The sequence below is a fragment of the Cibotium barometz genome, chromosome 3, assembly GCF_041138505.1.
Source record: "Cibotium barometz isolate CiBa-2024 chromosome 3, ASM4113850v1, whole genome shotgun sequence".
In the NCBI taxonomy this organism is placed as follows: domain Eukaryota; kingdom Viridiplantae; phylum Streptophyta; class Polypodiopsida; order Cyatheales; family Cibotiaceae; genus Cibotium; species Cibotium barometz.
In genome coordinates, this window is record NC_141048.1 from 3765414 (window position 1) to 3786901 (window position 21488).

Below are 21488 nucleotides of genomic sequence, written 5' to 3' on the forward strand. Positions count from 1 at the left end.
TTTATTGATAGAGGAGAGGGGAGAGGTGCTTCCTTGGCAGGAGTTTGGATACCATTGCTTATATATGCTGATGATATAGTCCTTATAACAGACTCTCCAGAGGGGATGTAGAGACATTTGGATGCACTACAGGTCTACACAGAGGCCAGGGACCTCACGGTCAACCTGGGCAAGACTAAGGTTATGATTTTTAATACCTCAGCGCAGTGGATTAGCAGATCAGCACCAGGTTTCATTTAATGAGGGGAGACTGTGGAGCAAGTTACCTCCTATGTGTATCTGGGAGTCCTATTTAGGGGCCCAGCCTTTTCCATGCGAGCAGCCGCCGAGGCAAGATTGACACGAGGATATGCAAGCCTAGGGATGCTAGAGAAGATGCGCTCACAGGTACAGTTTCAGGAGCCCAAGACCAAATTATGGCTCTTTGATACTTTGGTCTCCCCTACTCTACTATATGGTGCCCCCATTTGGGGACCGAGCCTAGATCATTGCCGCCGCCGCCGCCGCGCAAGGGGGGGGGGGGGGGGGGGGGGGGGCTACGATGGATGGGGATCTATGGAGAAACCTCTTGTTATAATGATTGCTAGGATGATACATAGTTAGCCATCAGTCCCACATGTGATCATTCAAGCAGAGATGGCTGCTGCACCACTCGTAGTAGAGGCTCTTACCAGGTGAGTATCTTTCCTCCATAGTTTATGGGAGCTCCCTCGACACAGATATGCTAGACTCGCTTTGGAGTCATCATGACAGCTTGCAGAAAGGGGAGATGAGACATGCTAGTATGCACAGATGCAGATTGCCACCTTTTCAGTACTCTTTAGATGCCCCTTCTCTACCTGAATCATCAGGGAGGATATTATCAGATTAGACACTACGAGGACACGAGTATCACCAATGGGCCCTCTAGTAGGGACGAAGATGAGTTTTTACAGAGATCACCTGCTTCGCCTCACAAAGGATGGTTTCATCACTCGTTCGAGATACATGGATGGTTTCATCACTCGTTCGAGATACATGGACATACATTTGTCACATGGCATCAGATGCACTATTGGTCGGATCCGCACTTCCTCTCATCAGTTGAGGACTGAGACAAGTAGATCTGGACCACAGAGAGTACCGACAGAGCAGCGTATATGTCAGCTATGTCAGCTAGAGCCAGAGATGGAGGAGCACTACATTTGCCAATGCCCCATGTACTATGAGATTAGAGGGAGGTTCCATTGCCTTTTGAGAAAAGGGTTCGCCACCCTTGCCAGAGTGATGGACTACAGTGACCAAAGATGCCTAGGACTTTTTCCACTAGAGATATTTCGGCATAGAGAGACTCTCATACGTGGAGTAGCACACATAGGTCTTGTGCAGAGACAGCTTACTGATTTCTTTGGGAGCACCACTTCAGTACAACAGTGGGGCAGGGTCAGGACACAGCCGCATCCACATCCACATCCACATCCAGAGGGGTCACTCTTGAGCATGCCTCTCAGCTATGTCGGGAGGACAGACACCCTAGACCTCGGGGTATCCGTAGCAGATCCAGATGGCATGGGAGGATTAGAGAGATCATCGCAAATCACCAACAGATAGCCTTCAGGCAGTTCACCCCAGAGGAGCTTGTCTTCATGCTTCAGCGACCTATGAGGGATTTCATCCACTGAGGGCCCGTCAATATCCTCACACATTCATGAGCCTCACAAACCCACAGATGTCTCTAAGTGGACACTTTCGTCCCCTCTTAGTAGCTTCCTAGGTTTCCCATTTTCCCATGTTACTCTTGATCTCTAGATCTTTTCTGTTACACACCACTGACATTTGTACTTCATCTGACCAGATTATTGTAACTTTTGGTCTCATAGGTCATATTGGCCTTTCGAAGACGTTAATATAGATTTCATTTCATTTTTCTCTATCTCTCTCTCTCAACTCTCAAGCCTCTCTCTCTCTCTCTCTCTCTCTCTCTCTCTCTCAAGCCTATCCATCTCTTCTAAGTCCTCTTTGTCTCTCTATTACAATGACAAGGGAGAAGAATGAAGCCTTCCATGTGCATGCTATCCATGTCGAGAAAGCCGAAAGAAAGTTCAAGTCATATAGGCAGTCTTCCACTGCAGCCAGCTATTGGGCAGGTCCAGATGCCGTATTTTGGGCACAATGGTGCCATGGCTAGGCCCATTGTGGACATACCATGTTCTGAGGTAGAATACAACTATGTGACACGGACTATGGCATCAACTCCAACCAACCATGGTTCGTTCTCTCTCTCTCTCTCTCACTCCATAGATTGGTCTCTCTAGATCAATAAAGTCGAGCTCTCTCTCTCTCTCTCTCTCTCTCTCTCTCTCTCTCTCTTCTGTCTCTCACACACACACACAATTATTATCTTGCTCTTCTCAAAGAATTCCACTTAGTTACTGTAATCAATACATGTAGGAAACCTACCATGGATAGGCGAAGGCGAGAAAGGAGGAGTGTCCATGTCAGCAGTAAGAATGCAATCAGAAGCCTTCTTCGAGCAGCTGACGCGCACAATTCTTCTCTCGTGTAAAATGTGAAGAGCCGGCTTGTGATTGTGGCTGAGGGAGCTCTCCCCTGAACAATAACTGTTGGGATTCGCCGGCAGTGCCATTTCAGCTTAAGAACAACTTCAACTGCAAAGTTCGAATGCAAAGTTCGAAATATTTTTAGCGTAGTATTTTGTAGAGAGAGAGAGACAGCTGCATGCTTAAGCCCTTCGTACGTGAAGAGAAAGAGAGAGACCTGCGACTTGCTTAAAAGAGCGTGAAGCTTAGTATAAAATAGCTTCGCTATTTTTAACTTAACGTCTAAATTATCAAAAATGCTGTTTTTATTTTTATGGCTTTAATGGACCTAACCATTAGGTACTTAGCAATGCTCCAAGAAAAACGTTAAGGCAAAAGGTAAACTGAACCTTAAACAAGCTAAGGATGAAGCTAGAAAGAAAGTGAGTCAAGACAAAAGGGAAAGTGAACTTTAAACAAACTAAGGATGAAGCTAGAAAGAAAGTGAGTCAAGTGAGGAAGGTTGTCAGAGGGGAGAAATTAAAGGGTAGCTTGAGCCGTTTAATATATTCAAATACATATAGTCCTTTGGGAGAGGATGATAGTGGCACCTCTTCAATTCAAAAGTTTAATTGGCAAGTAGAAGAAGCTTGGAAAGGGATACAGAGAGAGGGACAAGTTCACGAGGAAGGAGAGGAAGTGGAGATTGGTTCCTGCTGAAACAGCTCTAACATGATTGATCACAAGGACCTCTCAGGTTGTACCTGGAATGTTAAAGGCATTAAAGACAAGAAGAAAAATGCTTTGTTTTTTGGGGGGTAGTTAAAGAATGGGGGTTATCTATTTATGCAGTCCAGGAACACAATCTTTTTGGGGCTAGAGTTTTGAGAAAGGATAGGTTTAAGGATTGGTTGATTATGTATGGGGGGGTGAACTCAGGTTATAGTGGTGTGATGTTTGTTATTAAGAGAGATTGAATCTGACTATTATAGCCAATCATCCTAATGGTAGATCATTGGTGGTGGAAATTTTAATCAATGGGGAGAAAGTGTGGCTAGTTTATAATTATGGAGCCCATAATTATAAAATTAGGAGTGGTATGTGGGAGTGGATTAGTAATATGAATATTTTGCATAAGTGTATTATCCTAGGTGACTTTAATATGGTGGAGAATCTTGTAGATAGTAGTGGAGGGAGTTCCATTCTGATGGGGCATGAGAAAGGTAAATGGGAGGAGTTGAGAGGGGAAATGGGGTTGGTGGATGGGTGGTCCCTAGACGATTTGAGGGACTCTCCTAGGCACACATATTTTAGTCTTCAATATCTGAATTCCTCTTCCAGAATTGATAGACTTTTCTTTAGTCAACAAGCTTCCTGGATTCCACACACTTTAAGGATGGCAATTGATTTTAGTTCAATGATGTCTCATCATATGCCTCTAAAGTGGAACTCGCATTATGAGGATTTGGGAAAGGCTAAGATGGATCAATATCCAACTAGAAAATTGAGAGTTAATAACCTCTTGTTAAAGGACAACCTTTTTATTGAATATATTGAGCAAGCCATTAATAGGTCGAGAGTCAGAGGAATGAATTCACGGTCATGGAGAAGGTTTGCTAATGAGATGCAAGGAGTCATTAGGACTGTAGGGAAATTAAGAGCTAAGGAGAAGAGACAAGAAAGGATAGACCAGACTAGACAGTTGGAACTTCTTCAGAAGAAGAGACAGCTTGATGGGCTTACTGAAGAGGACGTCACTGAATTTTTTAAGTGTCATAAAGCTTTGAAATAAGAAGATGAGATGGCTGCTAGATGGGAAGTTAATTGGATGAGGAGGAAAACATTTATTAATAGCAGGAAGCCGAAAATTTCTCTGTTTAAGTTGGTAGGGAGGGAAGTGTAGTAGGGAAGTTATAGGGGAGATTTTAGATGAGAATGGACAAAAGATAGAGAGCATTGGTCTTATTGCAAAAATGGGTAGAGTTTCTAGCTTTGAAATAAGAAGATGAGATGGCTGCTAGATGGGAAGTTAATTGGATGAGGAGGAAAAATGGGTAGAGTTTCTAGCTTTGAAATAAGAAGATGAGATGGCTGCTAGATGGGAAGTTAATTGGATGAGGAGGAAAACATTTAATAGTAGCAGGAAGCCTGAAATTTCTCTGTTTAAGTTGGTAGGGAGGGAAGTGTAGTAGGGAAGTTATAGGGGAAGTGTAGTAGGGAAGTTATAGGGGAGATTTTAGATGAGAATGGACAAAAGATAGAGAGCATTGATCTTATTACAAAAAAATGGGTAGAGTTTCTAGGTTCCACTCTTAGTCTTAAAAAGGATTACTCTAATAGGAGGATTCAAGCTGAGAATAATCTTATTGGGATGGTTAATTGTAGTGTGGAGGCTGATAAAAGCCAGATGGCTAGGGAGAGATGTGGATATTGAGTAGTGCTCGGTGGCACTTTTGAAATTGGGAAAGAAGAAGGCCCCTAGCTGGGATGGTCTGACTAATGAGTTTTTTATTGCTTTCTGGCCTTCTTTGAAGGACATTGTTTGGGAAGTTTGTAACAAGGCCTTCAATAAGGGAGTTTGGATAAATATTTTAAGGAAGGACTCATGAAATTGATACCTACGCAAGTGGCTTGCAATAGGTTTGGGCATTGGAGACCAATCACTTTGTTAACAGTGATATACAAAATCTTAGCCAAAGTCATTGCCATTAGGATAACTCTTGTGTTGCAAAAGGTGATATCTAAAAGGCAACATGGGTTCATCAAAGGGAGATCAATTTATGACAATATATTTGCTGCCATGCTAGGCAAAGATATTGCTACCCAGCAAAAATGTGTTATGCTACAGGTTGGATTTGGAAAAAACCTATGATAGAGTGCATTGGTCTTTTGTGGCCAGAGTGATAGAGAAGTTAGGGTTTGGACCTAGAATAGCCAATTGTATCTACACTCTCACTTGGAGAAGCCACTCTAATCTCTTGCTAAATGGGAGGGTTATTGGTGGCTTTGCTATTAACAGATCTGTTAGGCAGGGATGCCCTCTTGCCTCTCTGATGTTTGCCATTACCATTAATTGTTGCCTTGGAAGATTCTTGCTCAAAAGGGATTGTTGTTGGGCTAAGGTTGAGATTTAGTGAGTCATTCAATGCTTTGCTGATGACTCTTTGTTGTTTTTGAAGGCTGATAATGAAAAAAAGAGACAGGCTCTAAACATTATTCAGGAATTTACAGATGCTTCTGGTTTAAGGTGCAATATCCAAAAGTCTAGGATTATTAGTTTGTCAAAGGATAATGCTTTTGATTTGCATATGTGGGGGTGTGAGGTTGTTAAAAGAGGGCAAATTGTAAGACATCTGGGAGTTCCTTTTGGGCTTGATGTTACAAATAAGCAGCTGGTGGATTGGGCTTGATGTTACAAATAAGCAGCTGGTGGATTGGGCTTTAAATAGATTTTTAGCAAAAATAAAGAAGTGGGAAGGGTTAGAATTCCTTTTCATGATAGAGTAGTGATTTGTAATATAGTGTTGAATGTATATATAATGTTTCTATGCCATGTGGTTGAGTTTGGTAAAAGTCATTGGAAGAGACTCCTGGGCCCTATAAGGGATTTTCTGTGGAGAAATAGTAAAGGCTCTAGGAAGGGTATAGCTTGGTTGGCATGGGATACTTGTCTATGCCAAAGAGTGAAGGGGGGATTGGGATTGTGCATTTACCCACTCAAACTTCAGCTAGGGTGGCTCAGTTTCTTCCAAAATGTCTATCTCAAGAAGAAACATGGACTGTTATGGTTAGAGAATTGGTGGAGGCCTCTCTGGTTTTATCTAAAGGGACTTGGCAGGGTTTGGGATGGAAGGAAAAACTATTTTCTTATGCTCCTCTAAAAGTGACTGCTTCTTTCTTTTGTAAGAGGCTCAGCAATAATTAGAAAGATGTGCTAAGGTTGATGGTTTGGGATGGAGGGTAGGGGCTTCAAGGAATTCATTGTTCAGCTTAAATACTTGGTGGTCGCTCTGTCCCTTGACAATAAGGGAAATCCCAAAATTTGACTTCAATAATTTAATTTCAACAAAGAAAAAAACACAACAAACTTGGTTTTTCGAGCACCACTTCTCAAGATACTGATATTTCCATCTCTTTTATTCAAAAATTTCCCATAATTTTAAGCTTGAAATAACTTGGATATTTAATTTTGTGTGTGCACATGTGCGTGTATGTACTTACTATAAATATTCTATAATTTTATAATTTAAAAAATAATTGATGCGATATATGGTATATTAATAAGTTCAATGCTATAATATTTTTATACGTCTAAAATTGATTAATGGTTCTAATGCTTAAAGTCATTTGTTGTGTTAATGATATTCACTATTAACTCAAGTATAACTATTATATATTAAGAAATTATTTTAGTTTTGCATCGTGTAGTAGAACAACATAGACAAAATTTGGTTTTCTCTCTCTCTCTCTCTCTCTCTCTCTCTCTCTCTCTCTCTCTCTGTCTCTCTCTCACACACACACACACACACATTCATACTTATACTAAATTAAGATTTTCTAGTTTTAAAATATGTATACCCATGTTACACAATTGGGGAAGGAAAGGAGGGGAGGAAATAAATATAGACAACCTAAGTGATGAGAAGTTCCTTGCCAATGCCTAACATGATTGACGTTGGAAAAGTAATTTTATAAAACACTCTCAATTTATTCGTTATTGTGGCTACATATTAACACTACACTTATCGTGGCAGCTTAAGGAGCCTTAGGGTCACTTTCCAATGCGGCAGTCAAGCATGGTAGTCAAGTGTCGCCTACCCACTTCTCTTCCACCATGCCCCATACCCACCTCTCCTATATCCCCCCCCCTTTCTACACATGGCAAGGAGGACCCCCGTCACCCCCTTCTAAAATCATGTTGTGTATGCCTTTACCTCCTCCTCTCACCAAACTCCCCTTTTGCATGTATGGTCTTTTTTTAATCTTAAAAAAAGAATTCACAAGTCAAGTAAAGGAGTTGCGATTGGCAGAGGAGAGAATCCACCCATCAAAAGAAATCCATTTTGGTTTTGGTTTAGGTCTACAGACCACCCAATGAGGGCTCTACCCTTATAGAGTACCCATTTTCCTTATTTGCAATGCTACTCGAACTTTGGCCAATTCAACATTCTTTTGCTTGAGTTGCATTAGAGTTAATTCCTCTATGATCCATGTCTTTATGCCCTTAATTCTTTAAGGATCATAATCTTCTCATGACATGATTTGCTCCTCGTGAAACTATGGTACCCTAGAAATCCTATTTGATCATCTTTTTTTCTCCTCTTTTTTGAGAGAGAGAGAGAGAGAGAGGGAGAGAGAGTGATTGCATATAGTTCACATTCCCATGACTTGTACAATTACCATTTCATGAAGGTTTTAATGGATTAAATTTTAAAATAAGGAGATTGCATATAGTTCACATTCCAATGACTTGTATATTTACCATTTCATGAAGGTTTTAATGGACTAAATTTTTAAATAAGGAGATTTATTGGATTCAACCAACTTCACGTTTAGGATTGGATGCTTAATTAAATAAGGAGATTTGATTAAATTTATGAATACCTCATGTTTGACCAACTTCGCGTTTAGAATTGGACGCAATTAACTAATTGGAATTCCAAATGTTCTCTCATGAGAGGCATGTATTTGTACAAATAAAACACCATGAGAGTCATGTATTTGTACAAATGTTCTCACGAGAGGCATGTATTTATTCAAATAAACATCAAAATGCCCATGAAAGTTCGTTACATGCCCATGTCTTTAAGATTTACATGCCCATGTCTTTAAGATTTACAAATATTATTGTATCCCAAGTTGAGTGAACATTTGTGATTTTAGCTACCATGTAGTGCACACTCATTTGTTACTTAAAAGCTGGATATCATACAATGCTTTATCAATTTGTAGTAATATCCACTTTATAGATAGTGGAAGAAAATTTAGATGTGAAGAGGAGTCTGATCGTTTCTTTAAAACTTATGGCACTATAGATAGTGGAAGAAGTTTTGATGTGAAGAGGAGTTTGATCTTTCTTTCAAACATTATGGAAACATAACACACAATACGATCAGAAATTAGCCAAATTATCTTATATATAGACTCATATGTATAATGCCCGATCACCCAAGTAATGTCCATGCCCCCCTAGTCTAAGTATACATTACTCGCATTAGACAAGTCATCATAATCTTGATTTTGATTGTCTTCCAACATTAACAAGTCGTAAGCTCGGAGATTTCCCATAATCATTTTACTTGAAGCGCATTGCTTTAGTATAAAAAATGTGGCTCAAAGGTGTTGTTGTGCATTCAGAGTAATGTTAGCCATTGTGGTTAACATAGCCTCTCCCTAATCATGGTTTCGTCCTCGAAATTGACACTGAAGTGCAAGGGAGCTCAAGGGGAGGCTAGTGGTAGAATCCATTAAAGTTCTAATAGAAGTCAAAGCAGGACTTCATGTACTTAGTGGTTCGGTAGTGGAAGGCCTTGTAGGATGTCCAGAAGGCTATTTCAAACATATCTTCAAATGTGAGCATTTTCCAGCCTTGCATCCACTATACTCGCTTGTAGTAGCTCTCGAAGGCCATGCCTTAGAGACCTTCATCAAATGCATGCCATTATGGAAACTCCACCAAAATGACAATGATAAGCCAAAAAAAGTGAATGGTAATGATCATGTCAAGGTCATGCACCTCATTATAGTTGTGGATGAACTTTGCACATTATTTTGCAAAGCATCCATTCTTCATGGATAAGAAGTTCTTAGGGAGGTCCTAGGTCCACCGTAATCATTCGATTAGAAAATAAATAGGGCCGACTCTAAGGCACCTAGGGGCATTTCACCCCCAATACTTGGCCTAGAGCAGGTAGGGTCAGCACCACATAGGTTGTTCAACAATGAGTTTGTGTGTGATTGGGGTAGCTTTGGCTTGCGGTGTCTTACAGTCCCATTGGTCCCTCCTATGCTTGACCATTGGTTGAACTTCTATTCTTAGATAAAGTTTGATGAGGCAAACATTGAGGCAATTAGTGATCCTATTTATATCTAGGGTGGGGTCTGGGTAGTGCCTCTATGCCAGGATGATGTGGTGACTCCTCTGTTAATGTAAATTCCATCGAGAGGGTCACACCATTTGAATGGGCAGTTAGGGGAGTTCATCTACTCTACTTCTCTTCAGGTGGTGTTGGGATCTCGCCAACTTCCAAAGTTGGAATGTGATGTGAGAGAGGGGTGGTCATCTTGCGAAGTTGTCACTTTGGTGAGTCCATTTAGGATGTCCCCTAGAGAGGTAAGCAATGGGGGTGGTCTAGGAGATAAAAGGGTTGATGGTAGTAGCATTGGTGAGGTAGGGGGTGTAATACATGGAGGAGTGGCATGTGGAGGTGTCGAGGGGGAGTTGATGTTGAGGGTTGTTGTGCCTTTCCTTGGTTGAAGCATCTAGAGCTTGTGCAGCTGATGAGAGGTCAAATGGGGAAGGGCTGTTGGGGAGCCTCTCTTGGGCCACTGCCAATCCTTTTGCTACTACTAGATGCGTTCAGTTGTGTCTTCTTTCTCTTCCTTTATATCAAAACGATGACCACTCGCTTCATGGATCGATAAAATTTGTGGGCCTCCCTGTATTCATTGTCCGAGATGTCTTAGGGATATGCCACATACAATGGTGCTCATGAGTTGTAGCTACTTTTCCAGGTCCTATGATACAAAATGTGCATGCCGATGGGCTTGTATAGGCAGTGTGGCCTCTATGACAGTGAGATGGTTGTAGGCTTTGTTCACTACATGCTAGCCATGCATGTGCATCCATTGGATGGATTTGCTAGTGATATCTGTGAAGACTAGGTATGGGCATAGCTCATTGAGAACAAAAAAGATCAATATAGTGCCCCTCATCTAGGTAATCGAAGAAGTTAAGGATGTGGCACTAGGATGATCGAAGGTTGAGGCAGAGCACCTGGTGAGGGAAACGGAAGATGGTGGGAGAGATCTATGAAGGAGATTGTGTTTTGGAAGAAGATCATGGTGAGGGTGGTGTGAGAGATCTATGAAGGAGATTGTGTTTTGGAAGAAGATCATGGTGAGGGTGGTGTGAAAAGCATAGGGAACCTTGGAGAGGATTGTGCGAAAGGTGGAGGTGTTGATCTCTTTATTTGATGGAGAAGTTGTGCTAGAGGAGATTGGACTAGAGGCTAAGGTGGTGAAGCTTAAAGCAAGGGAAAATAAGAAGGAATGGTAGAAGGAGACAAAGAAGTGCTATCGGAAAAGGCCAAGAAGGTTAACCCTATAGAGAAGATGTGGAGGAAGCAAGATAAGACCTCCAGTCAAATGGATGTGAATCGTCAGCACGAACCACCTAATGGAAAAAGAAACAATCCCATTGAGGAAAAGATGTGGTAATGTGACCAGGAACTACCAACCAAAAAGGCCAAGAAGGTCATCCCAATAGACACTTATTGTGCTTTTTGTAATACTTTGGATGACTCTTTTTAAGTGAGTCTCAGTGCCATGATTAATCATCTAGCATTGGATGCTTTGAGTCTTCTTGGCCTAACCTTGTGCTGCCTACACCATCTAGGTCACCTCTGCACTCTAACTCTTTTCTGCTTCTCCTAAATAATTGTCCACCTTTTCAGCTTTGAGTGGCTTTTTCTAGCCTACTCCCTTGATCATTGACCTATTTGTGGCTTTGGCCTCTTTTCTTGAATCTCTTTAATTTGCACCGCATTGGGAACCAAGAACGTGTGTGGGGAGTTACGAACATGCATGGCCAAGTCTTGAGAACGTGCGTGGCTAAGTGTATGTAGACTTGTGAACGTGCATTTATAAGTGAGAATGTGTGTTCCCACTTTGGTACGTACTTACGTAATTCTAACAGGTCTACCACTTACAGTCGTGGAAGTTTGGGCCACGTGATGCTTATGACATTTCTAATCATTTATATCATTATGGTCATTTATGGAAAGAATATTGTCTGACCTTTTCTTAATGAGAATATTATGTAGATCTTCCCTGTCAAACTTAGGAACGTTTGTTCATTCCTACTTGTGCGAATGTGCATTCGTAGGCCCAATCAAGCATCTACATAGACAAACAGAGAGCAAATTTTTATGTTGTGGTTAAAAAATCTAGGCTTTGCCTTCTACTAATTCATCCTTAATGGTGATTTAATAAAATGATTTAGCTCTTCCTAACCTATCTAATCATATGATCAATATAACCTAATGGTTTTTCTACTAAGAGTAATGGTGAGATTAACTCCTAAAATGGAAAAAAACTTAGAAATTTGTAAATTCAAGAAGAAAAGTGCAAGTCTCAAGAAAAATAGAATAGAACACTTACTTGTAATTAGACAACTAAAACTTAAAGGGTTGCTCTGTGCTCCAATGCACCAAGTTAACCAAATAAACCAAAAATCCATTAGAGACTGCATCATTAGGTTGAGATACCTCAATGACCCACTAGACTACTCCTCATAAACATGGGTTACTACCCAGCCAAGTAGTATTAGGCTATTATGCTACTAAAAAGGTAATGTATATGTTATTTACTTACATTTAAGCTCAGTTATTTGCATTCTAATTAGTCGATATATTACTTTCAAGCTTATTGATTAGATACTTACGTTTTTAATTCTTTCTAAGATAATGTTTAGACTAGCAGGGTGGACAATGCCCCGTTTGGATTGTAGCTTCTCAAGACTTTACACATACTCCCTACAATTAAATCCAAAGGTAACTCCTCTTTAAAATAAAGAGAAGGATAGTAGAAAAATTGAGGGCTCCCCATCAACTATAGCCACCTACTTTCCACTCCTAACTAACCTTAAACTATATCCTTAAAAGTCTTTAAGTATTATCCTATCACTAATATTTCTTAATGTGTACTAATGAGAACATTCGAGCATTGAGAATAATCCCATGCTACTCAAATATACTCCACAATCTACTTTTACATAGTAAATTATCTTGCATTTTACAAAGCAAAGCAACTACTAATAAAACTTCACAATTAAGCTCAAATTTCACACACATGTTCTAAACACCAAAAAAACATATTTTCTTTTTTGACTAGCATTTAATTACTTCTAAATTTTGAGTTATTAGCCCTCCAAAATCTAGGCAATTATGACAATTTCCAAACCAAGTAGTCCCAAAACATATAATATTGCAACCAAATGTTTTGGACCACTAACACTCACCAAAATAAACATTTTATCTTTATATAACACATTGAAATTCATAACCCATATTTATTTATTAACCCTCCACTAAATCACAATTTAATCCCAATTAACACTATGACTATATGACAAACTCATTTTCTGTTAAAACCCTTCAACACAGACATTTTACTCACAAAAATAAGGTTATGTTCTTTCTTACCTAGCACTTGGGTTTGTTAACTTATGGCATAATACACCTCTGTTAATCTCCAATATGTTTAACTTTCCTTTAAAACTCATAATATGACCTAATTATCATCATTTTATGCTTAATCATAAAGAAGAATACTGAATAAACTTGTTATTTACTTCGTTCCAGAGTCTAGGAATGTGTTGCTTTGCAACTTAAGCCTCCTTTATACTAATCTTCATCCATAATGTTTCTCAATAAGTGATTAATCCTCTTAAGAATTCACTAATTACCCTTAATTGAACCATAGAATAGAGAGATATTAGTGAAGATTAAACATGCCTTCATCCATCCTATCCATAAGCAATGTAAACCTCAGCCCACACACCCAATGGTAAGTAAGAAGATGATCCAAATGACCCCCAAATCTCCCTAATAGAAGGAGGTGCTAAAACTCTCTCCAAAACCTCCTTCACATATGCATTACACCCCTTCACACCTCCAATGCTCGAGCACCCATTAAATTGGTCATTTTCTACTTATTCCACCTTTATTAGTACTCCAAATGTGAATTATCTTCTCTAAATTGGACCTAACTCACTTTTACCGAGCCAGCAACACATTCTCCAAATGTGAATTATCTTCTCTAAATTGGACCTAACTCACTTTTACCGAGCCAGCAACACATTCTCTAGCTCATGGCACTTATTAATTTGTTTTCTAGAATATTGGTGTCAAATACATCAAAATAGTTAAAAAAGGAACCAAATACTCGATAAGATCCTAAAATGTAAAAACACAAAATGTTTCTAAAAATTCTAATTTCTTGCTAAAATAGCTAATTAAGCAAATTTTTTACCCCCAAAACTAGCTAAAAATTTCTCAAATAACCCAATTTTGCTCAAAATTTAGGCAAATTAAGTACCAAATTTAGGTGTTATCATTTCCCCTGACACTTAGTTGCGAAGTGTCCTTGTAAGCACTTCATCACGTCAGCTACTCTACATCTTTCTTCATATCTACATCCCTTCAACAATATTCCATCCTCTTGATCGTTTCATCTTTAACTCTATCAAATATAGCTTCCACGAGTAACTAGCTCATAAAAAATTAACGTTTAACACAAAAACAAACATTCCTTCATTCATTCATTCATTGTCACTTTCTCTAATAATAGTCATAACTAAGCTGCATCTGCATACTAACATGCTAAAAAGAATAGCACTAAATTAACCCTACCCAAAAAAATAATACCAGTCCACTCTTAACTGAAGCACTCCTCAAGAATATCTATGGTTATGACCTACGTCTCGAGCACAAATCTCTTCATATAACTAATCCCAAAACCATATATTCTAATCCCACAACCAAGAATGCTAAGTAATTAGATTTTCCTAGAAAATATTTATTTCTCTCTCTTATTTGAATTTGCAAAGCTCCCTTCTGTTGTCACATTTATTAAAATGGTTTAAGGCACCACCCCGCAGAGACCAAAGCAATAGCTCAAAGACCTCTGTAGAGAATCTAAAAACTGCCAAGAACCTCCTAAAATATGGCAATGATAAACACCTCAGCTGTTATTGCATAATTTCTTTATTAACACAAGGTCCCAGACCAAGGCATTGACTCTAGGCTTCAACATCATTGCAAAGGGTATTCCTAGAAACCTACCAAGAATCTAAAAAGGTGATGAGTATATTCTTGTTTTATAAAATTTTTAGTTTGCTTTCTTTTTATTTATACTTTCCAACACTTAACTTCACTGCTCTTTTATTTTATCTAACTAGTTTATTCCTCTCACTTCACACCTCAGCTATAAAACTAGAACATAAAATCTCAAGAAATCCCCAATCAAGATACAGCTAAAGCAACTTGGCATACTCCCTCGACATACCTCAAATAGAACCTAAGTACACTAGCTCCTAAGAAAGGTCAAGCTTTAGAACCTATCTACGTAGCACACTAACATGGAATACGAATTGGTTATGACTTCCATTTTGGCATTCACATCACTCACACTTACAATCTTATTCATTCTTTCATACCTATGCACAATCATTTTTCTTTACTCACTCACTCTTCCACTTATACTCACACACTCTTTCACCAATCTAACTAATAACTTTTAAAGAACAACATTATTAAAGGTTAGGTTAGGTTCGAATAAACCTGATCATTCTCATTATTTCATAAACTTTGCTTCTTCATCACTCCACTCCTTCTTGTCCTCATCTACCGCTTCTCCCTACTCATGTGTCCACAAAAGTGTGGCATACACCTCATCTCGAAACTCAAAAGGTGGTAAAGTTGCTAGGCTATAAAAAGGCATCCGGACTACAGGTAAGGTGGTCAATATAGGTAATGTACTGAAGCCTCTGCATCCTCTAAATTGATCCTAGTAGTCACCTACTCCACTCCAAAATGGACAAACAACTGGTAGCATCATATCGTAAAAAGAAGGTCGTAGATCATAACACCTCGCCATTCTCCAATGCTCAGCACCCTCTGACTTAGGACTAGGTAACCTGTGCTAGAATGGATCCCTATTTGGATAAAAAAAGCTATGCTTATCATGTGTCTGGAGTTTAGACCCAGTAATATTTTAACAAATCCTATCCCATAACATCTAAAATAAGTACGATGCTGCCAACATAAAAATGGCACTGCATGTAACATACGATGTTTACACTCTCGACGGCGGTAAGGGAAAATAGGGTGGAACTGAAGGAAGAATAAATCAACAAATGATGTGCCACATCATTTTGCACCCCTCACTGCAAAATAAAACCGAGAATTTGTACTAAATGAGATAATAGTGAGCTCACACTGATGATGTATTGCCACGCTATCCTCCTCCAAAATAGGTGTGCTCATGTCGCTCCATGTAAAATCCATCAAAAATATCTGCTCTCCCTCAACACATAAAAAACACTGTACATCAAAACCAATCCTCTACACTATATCGTACTATACCTTTAATACCCTAACCTAAATATCATAATTTCTAGATCAACTTCAAACTACGTAATATTTAACCCTTAATCCATTCTCCTTTTGAAAATCTTATATACTCAAAGAACTATTATCGAAAACTTCCATAACCTTAAAGGGTCCAGGAAACTTATAGTATCTAATATCAAAGACTAACACTAAATTGACTTCATTAATGTTAATGAAACCCTACCCTAATGTGTCGTGGGAAGTTGCCTATATCTTCCGAGCTCGAGCATGGCTCAAGAGATCCACCGTAGCCGCTCATCACTGCCATCCTCCCGCACTCGTCTCGTTACACCGAGGCGGTTTCTCTAATCCTACGAGTGATGCAAGCTCTCTCATGAGAAGATCATTTGGGATCTTTGTGGAAGAGGATCATGTTGGTTAGCCTAATCACTCAAGAAAGAGGAAGCAATAGGGAACAAGTGACTCCCAAACCCAAACCCTAAGCACACCACACATGCTAGATTAGAATCGTAAGAGAGAGGGAGAGAGAGAACACTCCACTTCTATTGCACAAATGGGAGAATGAGTTAAAAACAAGAGAAATTGGCTTTTATAGTTGCAAGCCTTTTCCCACTAGGCCGCTCGAGAGTAAGTGATCCGAGGTGCCCAAAACATAGTTACAAGGCTTTTCTCTATGGTTTAGCCAACTGATCAAGATCGACTTGTCTGTTCTTTGTCTATCGTTTCCCTCATCAAATGACGCGATTTACAATATATAGTGTCGGTTCCCATTACATAAGTGTGTGGACATAGTTGTCATAGGAATGTGTTAGCCATATGTGGTTAACATACTCCCCTTCCTAAATTCAATCATGTCCTCTCATGATTGGTAGAGGTTGTCATAGGAATGTGTTAGCCATATGTGGTTAACATACTCCCCTTCCTAAATTCAATCATGTCCTCTCATGATTGGTAGAGGTTGGGGAGGAATGTGGGGAAGTGTCGTACTTGGTTGGTTGGTTCTCCTATCTCTCAGGAAATGAGAGGGGGTGGGAGAGTTAGTATAATGGAAAGAAGTTAGTGGAGTATTGGCGATTAAGTATCCAGCTAGTCTGATGGGCTCTTATGAGTTTGCCTTTTTGTATGTGCACAATGGTACTCATTATTTTGTTTTTTTTTATTTTTTATTTTTTTGCCTTTGCAACAATGGGACATCTTCATTAGAGGAGTCAGAGTACTTTGTTGAAGCTTTGTCTTTGTCTTCTTCTGTCATTGGAGCTCTAGGATCGTGTGTTGATAGGAGTGGTAGTCGATGGCAAGGATCCATACATGTGGAGCCAAAGAAGAAGTTAAGGGTAGGATTGATTAGGCATGAAGCACAGTTATTCGAGTGAAGTGGGGGTGATTAAGAAGATCCAGGTGATGGGTCATACCATTGAGTAGGCTTGCGCCTACCATGGTTCCCTCATCCAGAGATGTACATGGATGGCTTTCAATCTTTGTGTGGTGTGTGCACATGAAACAGAGCCCAGTGACATTTGCAGGTGTTGTGCACATGAAACAGAGCCCAGTGACATTTGCAGGTGTTGTGCATGGGCGAGGGCAAAAGATTTGCGCATAGAAGAGAGCCCAATGAGATTTGTAGGTGTTATGCATGGGCGAGGGCAAAAGGTGTGCATATGGTCCTAATCACGTAGAGAATCCTTTTTTTTTAAACGTGTTTATTGGTCAGCACCCCGAAAGAGGATTTTATACTGAGTGGCCCATGTGGCTAGAGTTGCGGGCTTACCTTTGAGTTTATCTTTGAGTGGTTGGATAAGCTCAGCCATTTGTATAGCAGGCCTTTTGTTTTGGTGACAAAGTTGAGGGGCGGGGTGGAGCGTCGTGTGGACGAGGTTCCGTTGGGGAAAAGGTGTGGCAAGTCCATAGGATTTTGTCGAGGAGGAGGGGACTTGCCTGCCCGTTGGGTGCCAAACCATCATTGTCCAATTGGACAGGAATTGGCTTGGGTGGTGTGGTTTGGGCAAAGTGTTGAGGGTTTTGCCATGGGAGCCAAATGATAGAGTTGTCGTCATGGAATCCTTGGGCTTCTAAGAGACATTTGAGCACCCAATGCCGTTGAGTGATGAAGGTTCATGGTTGTCGAGCTTCTTGGTCTTTTGTTGATGAGGCATTGAGCTATGATGTGGTGTTAATGCGGAGGAGAGGCTTTTAATTGTGGCTTTGGGAGCCACAAGTTTGTGTTGCCTTCATGGAAGCCTTGAGCTTTGAGCACGTTGGTAGGCACCTAGCGTTGGCTGCGCTATGCTTGGGGTTGCCTAACCCGGGGTGTGGAACCTTTTGTCACGTCGTCTTCCTGGGGAGTTGATGTGGTGGATGAGCATAGGCGGAGTTCTTGGGTAGCCAAAGGCAAGTGTTTTCTTCATATTAGCCTTGTGCTCGTGAGGGTCAGGGATGAGACAATGTTGAAGCTTTGACTTAGGGTTGGTATTTGTTGGCTTAATTGGTTTCTTGTGATTGGGTTTCAAAGGTGGCCGTTTGGGGATCCAGAGTTTTGTGTAGCCATCATAGAATCCCTGAGCTGCAAGAAGGTTCTTACGAACTCACCATTGATTGTCATGATAAAGGTAAGAGGTCGGGGTGCTTGCTGTGGGGGTGGTTGAGGATGTAGAGTTTAGGGGGATTGTTTACGCGAGACGAAGCTTGATTATCCTTGGTCGAGGGTGTCGACAATGCCCGATCGACCGGCTTGGGCGAGGCATGGGGTGTGGGAATAGGGGAGACTGTCGATGATGAGGATGGGACTTGAGGAGAAAGGGCAGTTGAGGGTGAGGGTGTGTGGATGATCTCCTCTTGGGGACACAAAAGGATGGTGGCCTTTTTGCTGTTGATTTCCATGGTGGCCGTTTTGGCATGCCAATTGATTTGGTAGTGAGTGGCATCAATCCACTCTTTTCCAATTATAATCCGGCCTTGAAGTGCTCCTGCATCTATAACATGAAATCTACACTCCAACTGGTTATTTCCAATAGAAATTTTAGGGATGAAATAACAACACTCATTAGATGCATTTTGTGTGATATTTGAATGTAAGTGTCTTCTTTTGTTAGTGTGGGTTTCCCAAGAGCTTTCCATGCCTCCAAGAATATATTGGTGTGGAACATAGGATATATATGGTCTTGCCACCATTATAGACCATTTTCGGTCAGGATTCCAATCCATATTCTTGGTGGGTTGAGTTTTGGTGGTAGTGGAAGACTTACCAATTATTGTGGGGGGTGTGAGAATACCTTGTGTGGAAGCAGTTGGTGGGGTAGAGGATCGGATTTGAGGCACACCCCGTCCAAGAGGATCATTGTTACCTTCCCTTAGGAAAACTTTAGGGTAGCTATGTTGTCAGCTGGGTTAATTGTACTTGTAGCATTCTGGACCCAACTTTCTCTAAGGATGACTGCTTCTTTTATCTCACATGTGGGAACCACATAGAACTTACAAGCCAATGGGTTAGATATAGTATGCAGAGTTTGTGTAAAGGACCCAAGACTTTATATACGGTTTCTAGTAGGCAAGTGAATTTTGGCATGGGCAGATTTAAGAGATGGTTTGCCCAAAGAGACCCATGTTTCCCATGGCAAAAGATTGTGGCTAGCTGTGGGTGATAGCAAGGCACGTTTTCGTTGCGTATTTATGCCAAAGGGGAAATCTATCCAGACCCTAAGGGTGGTTGTTTCAAGTGGGGAGCTACACTTACACTGAGGGTGTTAAGCAAGGCAATGGCTTTGTAGCATTCATGGAGGGTTTGGCCATTTGGGAGCATGGATTGTGTGCTGAGTTTGTGACTTGGGAGGGTGTCAAGGGTAGCAAGGATATTAAGCCAATCATGGTTGACTTTGTCACTAGTGACAGAAGTGACTGTTTGCATGGCACCCACATGTCATCAAGGGCTTGATGACAAGCATCACAAACCAAGAGATCGTCAGGTTCTTCTAGAGAGATGAATGAGGAGAAAAGCAAGAAAATGGAGGAAGAACTAAAATCTCTCAAGGAGAAAGAAGATCAAGATGCCAAGGAACAAGGCAAGAAGGGGGGTCGTCCACCATCAAGCACAAAAGATGTTTTAATGAAGGGTAAGTTTACTACAAGTTGCTAATAATATGTCCTATTTGTTCTATCATGGCATGCTTCAATTTTCTTTTAGTGTTGAATGAATTTATCTCGTGTAGACACAATATCTTCTGGCAATCTTGCTCTTTCACATAAAAGGATTGGCCAAGGCTCTATTATCTATGCTCCATTGGCCACCTTTACTGCACTAGAGAAGAGGAAATTGAACAACAATGAGCTTCTCCAATGCCAAGGGTTATATCTAAATTATTAACATGAAAGCATGTCGTATATCTTAGACCTTATAATGTAGGGAATAAAAATAATAATGAAGTAAAAAGTTACTAAAAATAATCACAAGGCTTTTGGGGATATGAGCTCAAAGGAAAGAGGGAATCAGGGCACTTGTGAGTCAAAAGTTACTAAAATAAATCACAAGGAAGGCTTTTGAGGGTGGGTTCGTATGAGAAAGAACGAACTAGGGTCTTAAGATGGAGAAAAGGGTTATGAGAGAAAAAGTGGGCTAGTGAAAGAAATGCACACTATTCCTTAGTCCATGAAGTGGAACTCCATACCCCTTAGACTAAGGTCACATGGGGTTCATAAGGCTTGGTTCACATTCAACAAAGCATGGCCTAGCACATTAAGGGGGTTATCATTTCCATGAGAGCTAAAAAGAGGCTATGCAAATAGCAGGCTAGCTTAAAGACAAGGTGTTTACATCGAGTAAAATGGCTCCAAAGGCCACCAAAATAGATTCCCATGGGCTAAAATCAATGCTAAAGACATAAACATGCATGGTGGAGTGTCTTCATGCCAAGAAAGTTTGGTTAACACAAAAACATAGATGAAAATGGGAAAAAGAAAGAAAATAGAAGAATATGCTAAATAATAAATAGAGTGAAAGAGTCAAATGATAACTTGGGTAAGGTGAAAAGGGAAAAATGAGTTAAGGATACAACTAACAAGATGCTAAGAAGAAACTAAAAGTGTTAGCCAAGGGAAGCATGAAAAGATTCTTAGGTGTTATCAATCCTCCACCCTTACATAATATTGTCTAGGCAACACACCAACTAGCTCAAGATTGTAAGACCCCCATTATAAGAAGTAGCCATGGTTGAGTAGCATGCCTGGTCTACCTAGTATTCCCATATTCACACAAGAAGGTAGCCTAAGAGGATAGATGGTTGAGAGATTGCTTAGATTAGATTTGGCACACTATCAAACAAATAGGCTACATACTACAATCAAAGTTATCTCATAACAGTTGTTATGGCTCATTTTTAGCTCTCTCTAGGACTCCCTAGTTCATAGACAAAGAGCACAGGGTACAACATGTGAACCATACATCTAACAACGGTTGTGGGGAACCTTTCTTTCAAGCTCGAGTCTTTTGAAGCCATCACATATTGATTGGTGGTTGATGCTAGCTCCTTCTCCTTCAAGCTCTCTCTTTCTTTGTACCACCAAGGAAGTTGCTTCACCTTCTTGCATGGACTCACTCACCTCTCATTATCTACTCCCACTCACA

At 40.3% G+C, this 21488-nt stretch overlaps 1 protein-coding gene across 1 annotated transcript in view; it reads right to left on the reverse strand.

Annotated features, from left to right (window-relative positions):
• The window catches only part of CBL (cystathionine beta-lyase), a 101839-nt gene extending 99038 nt beyond the window's left edge, over positions 1-2801 (reverse strand). Inside the window, exon 1 of the mRNA XM_086772296.1 lies at positions 2440-2801. Within this exon, the coding sequence (XP_086628422.1) occupies positions 2440-2626 (187 nt within the window). The 5' untranslated portion in view covers positions 2627-2801. The remainder of the gene's footprint in view (positions 1-2439) is intronic.
• Between the last annotated feature and the right edge of the window lie 18687 nt (positions 2802-21488).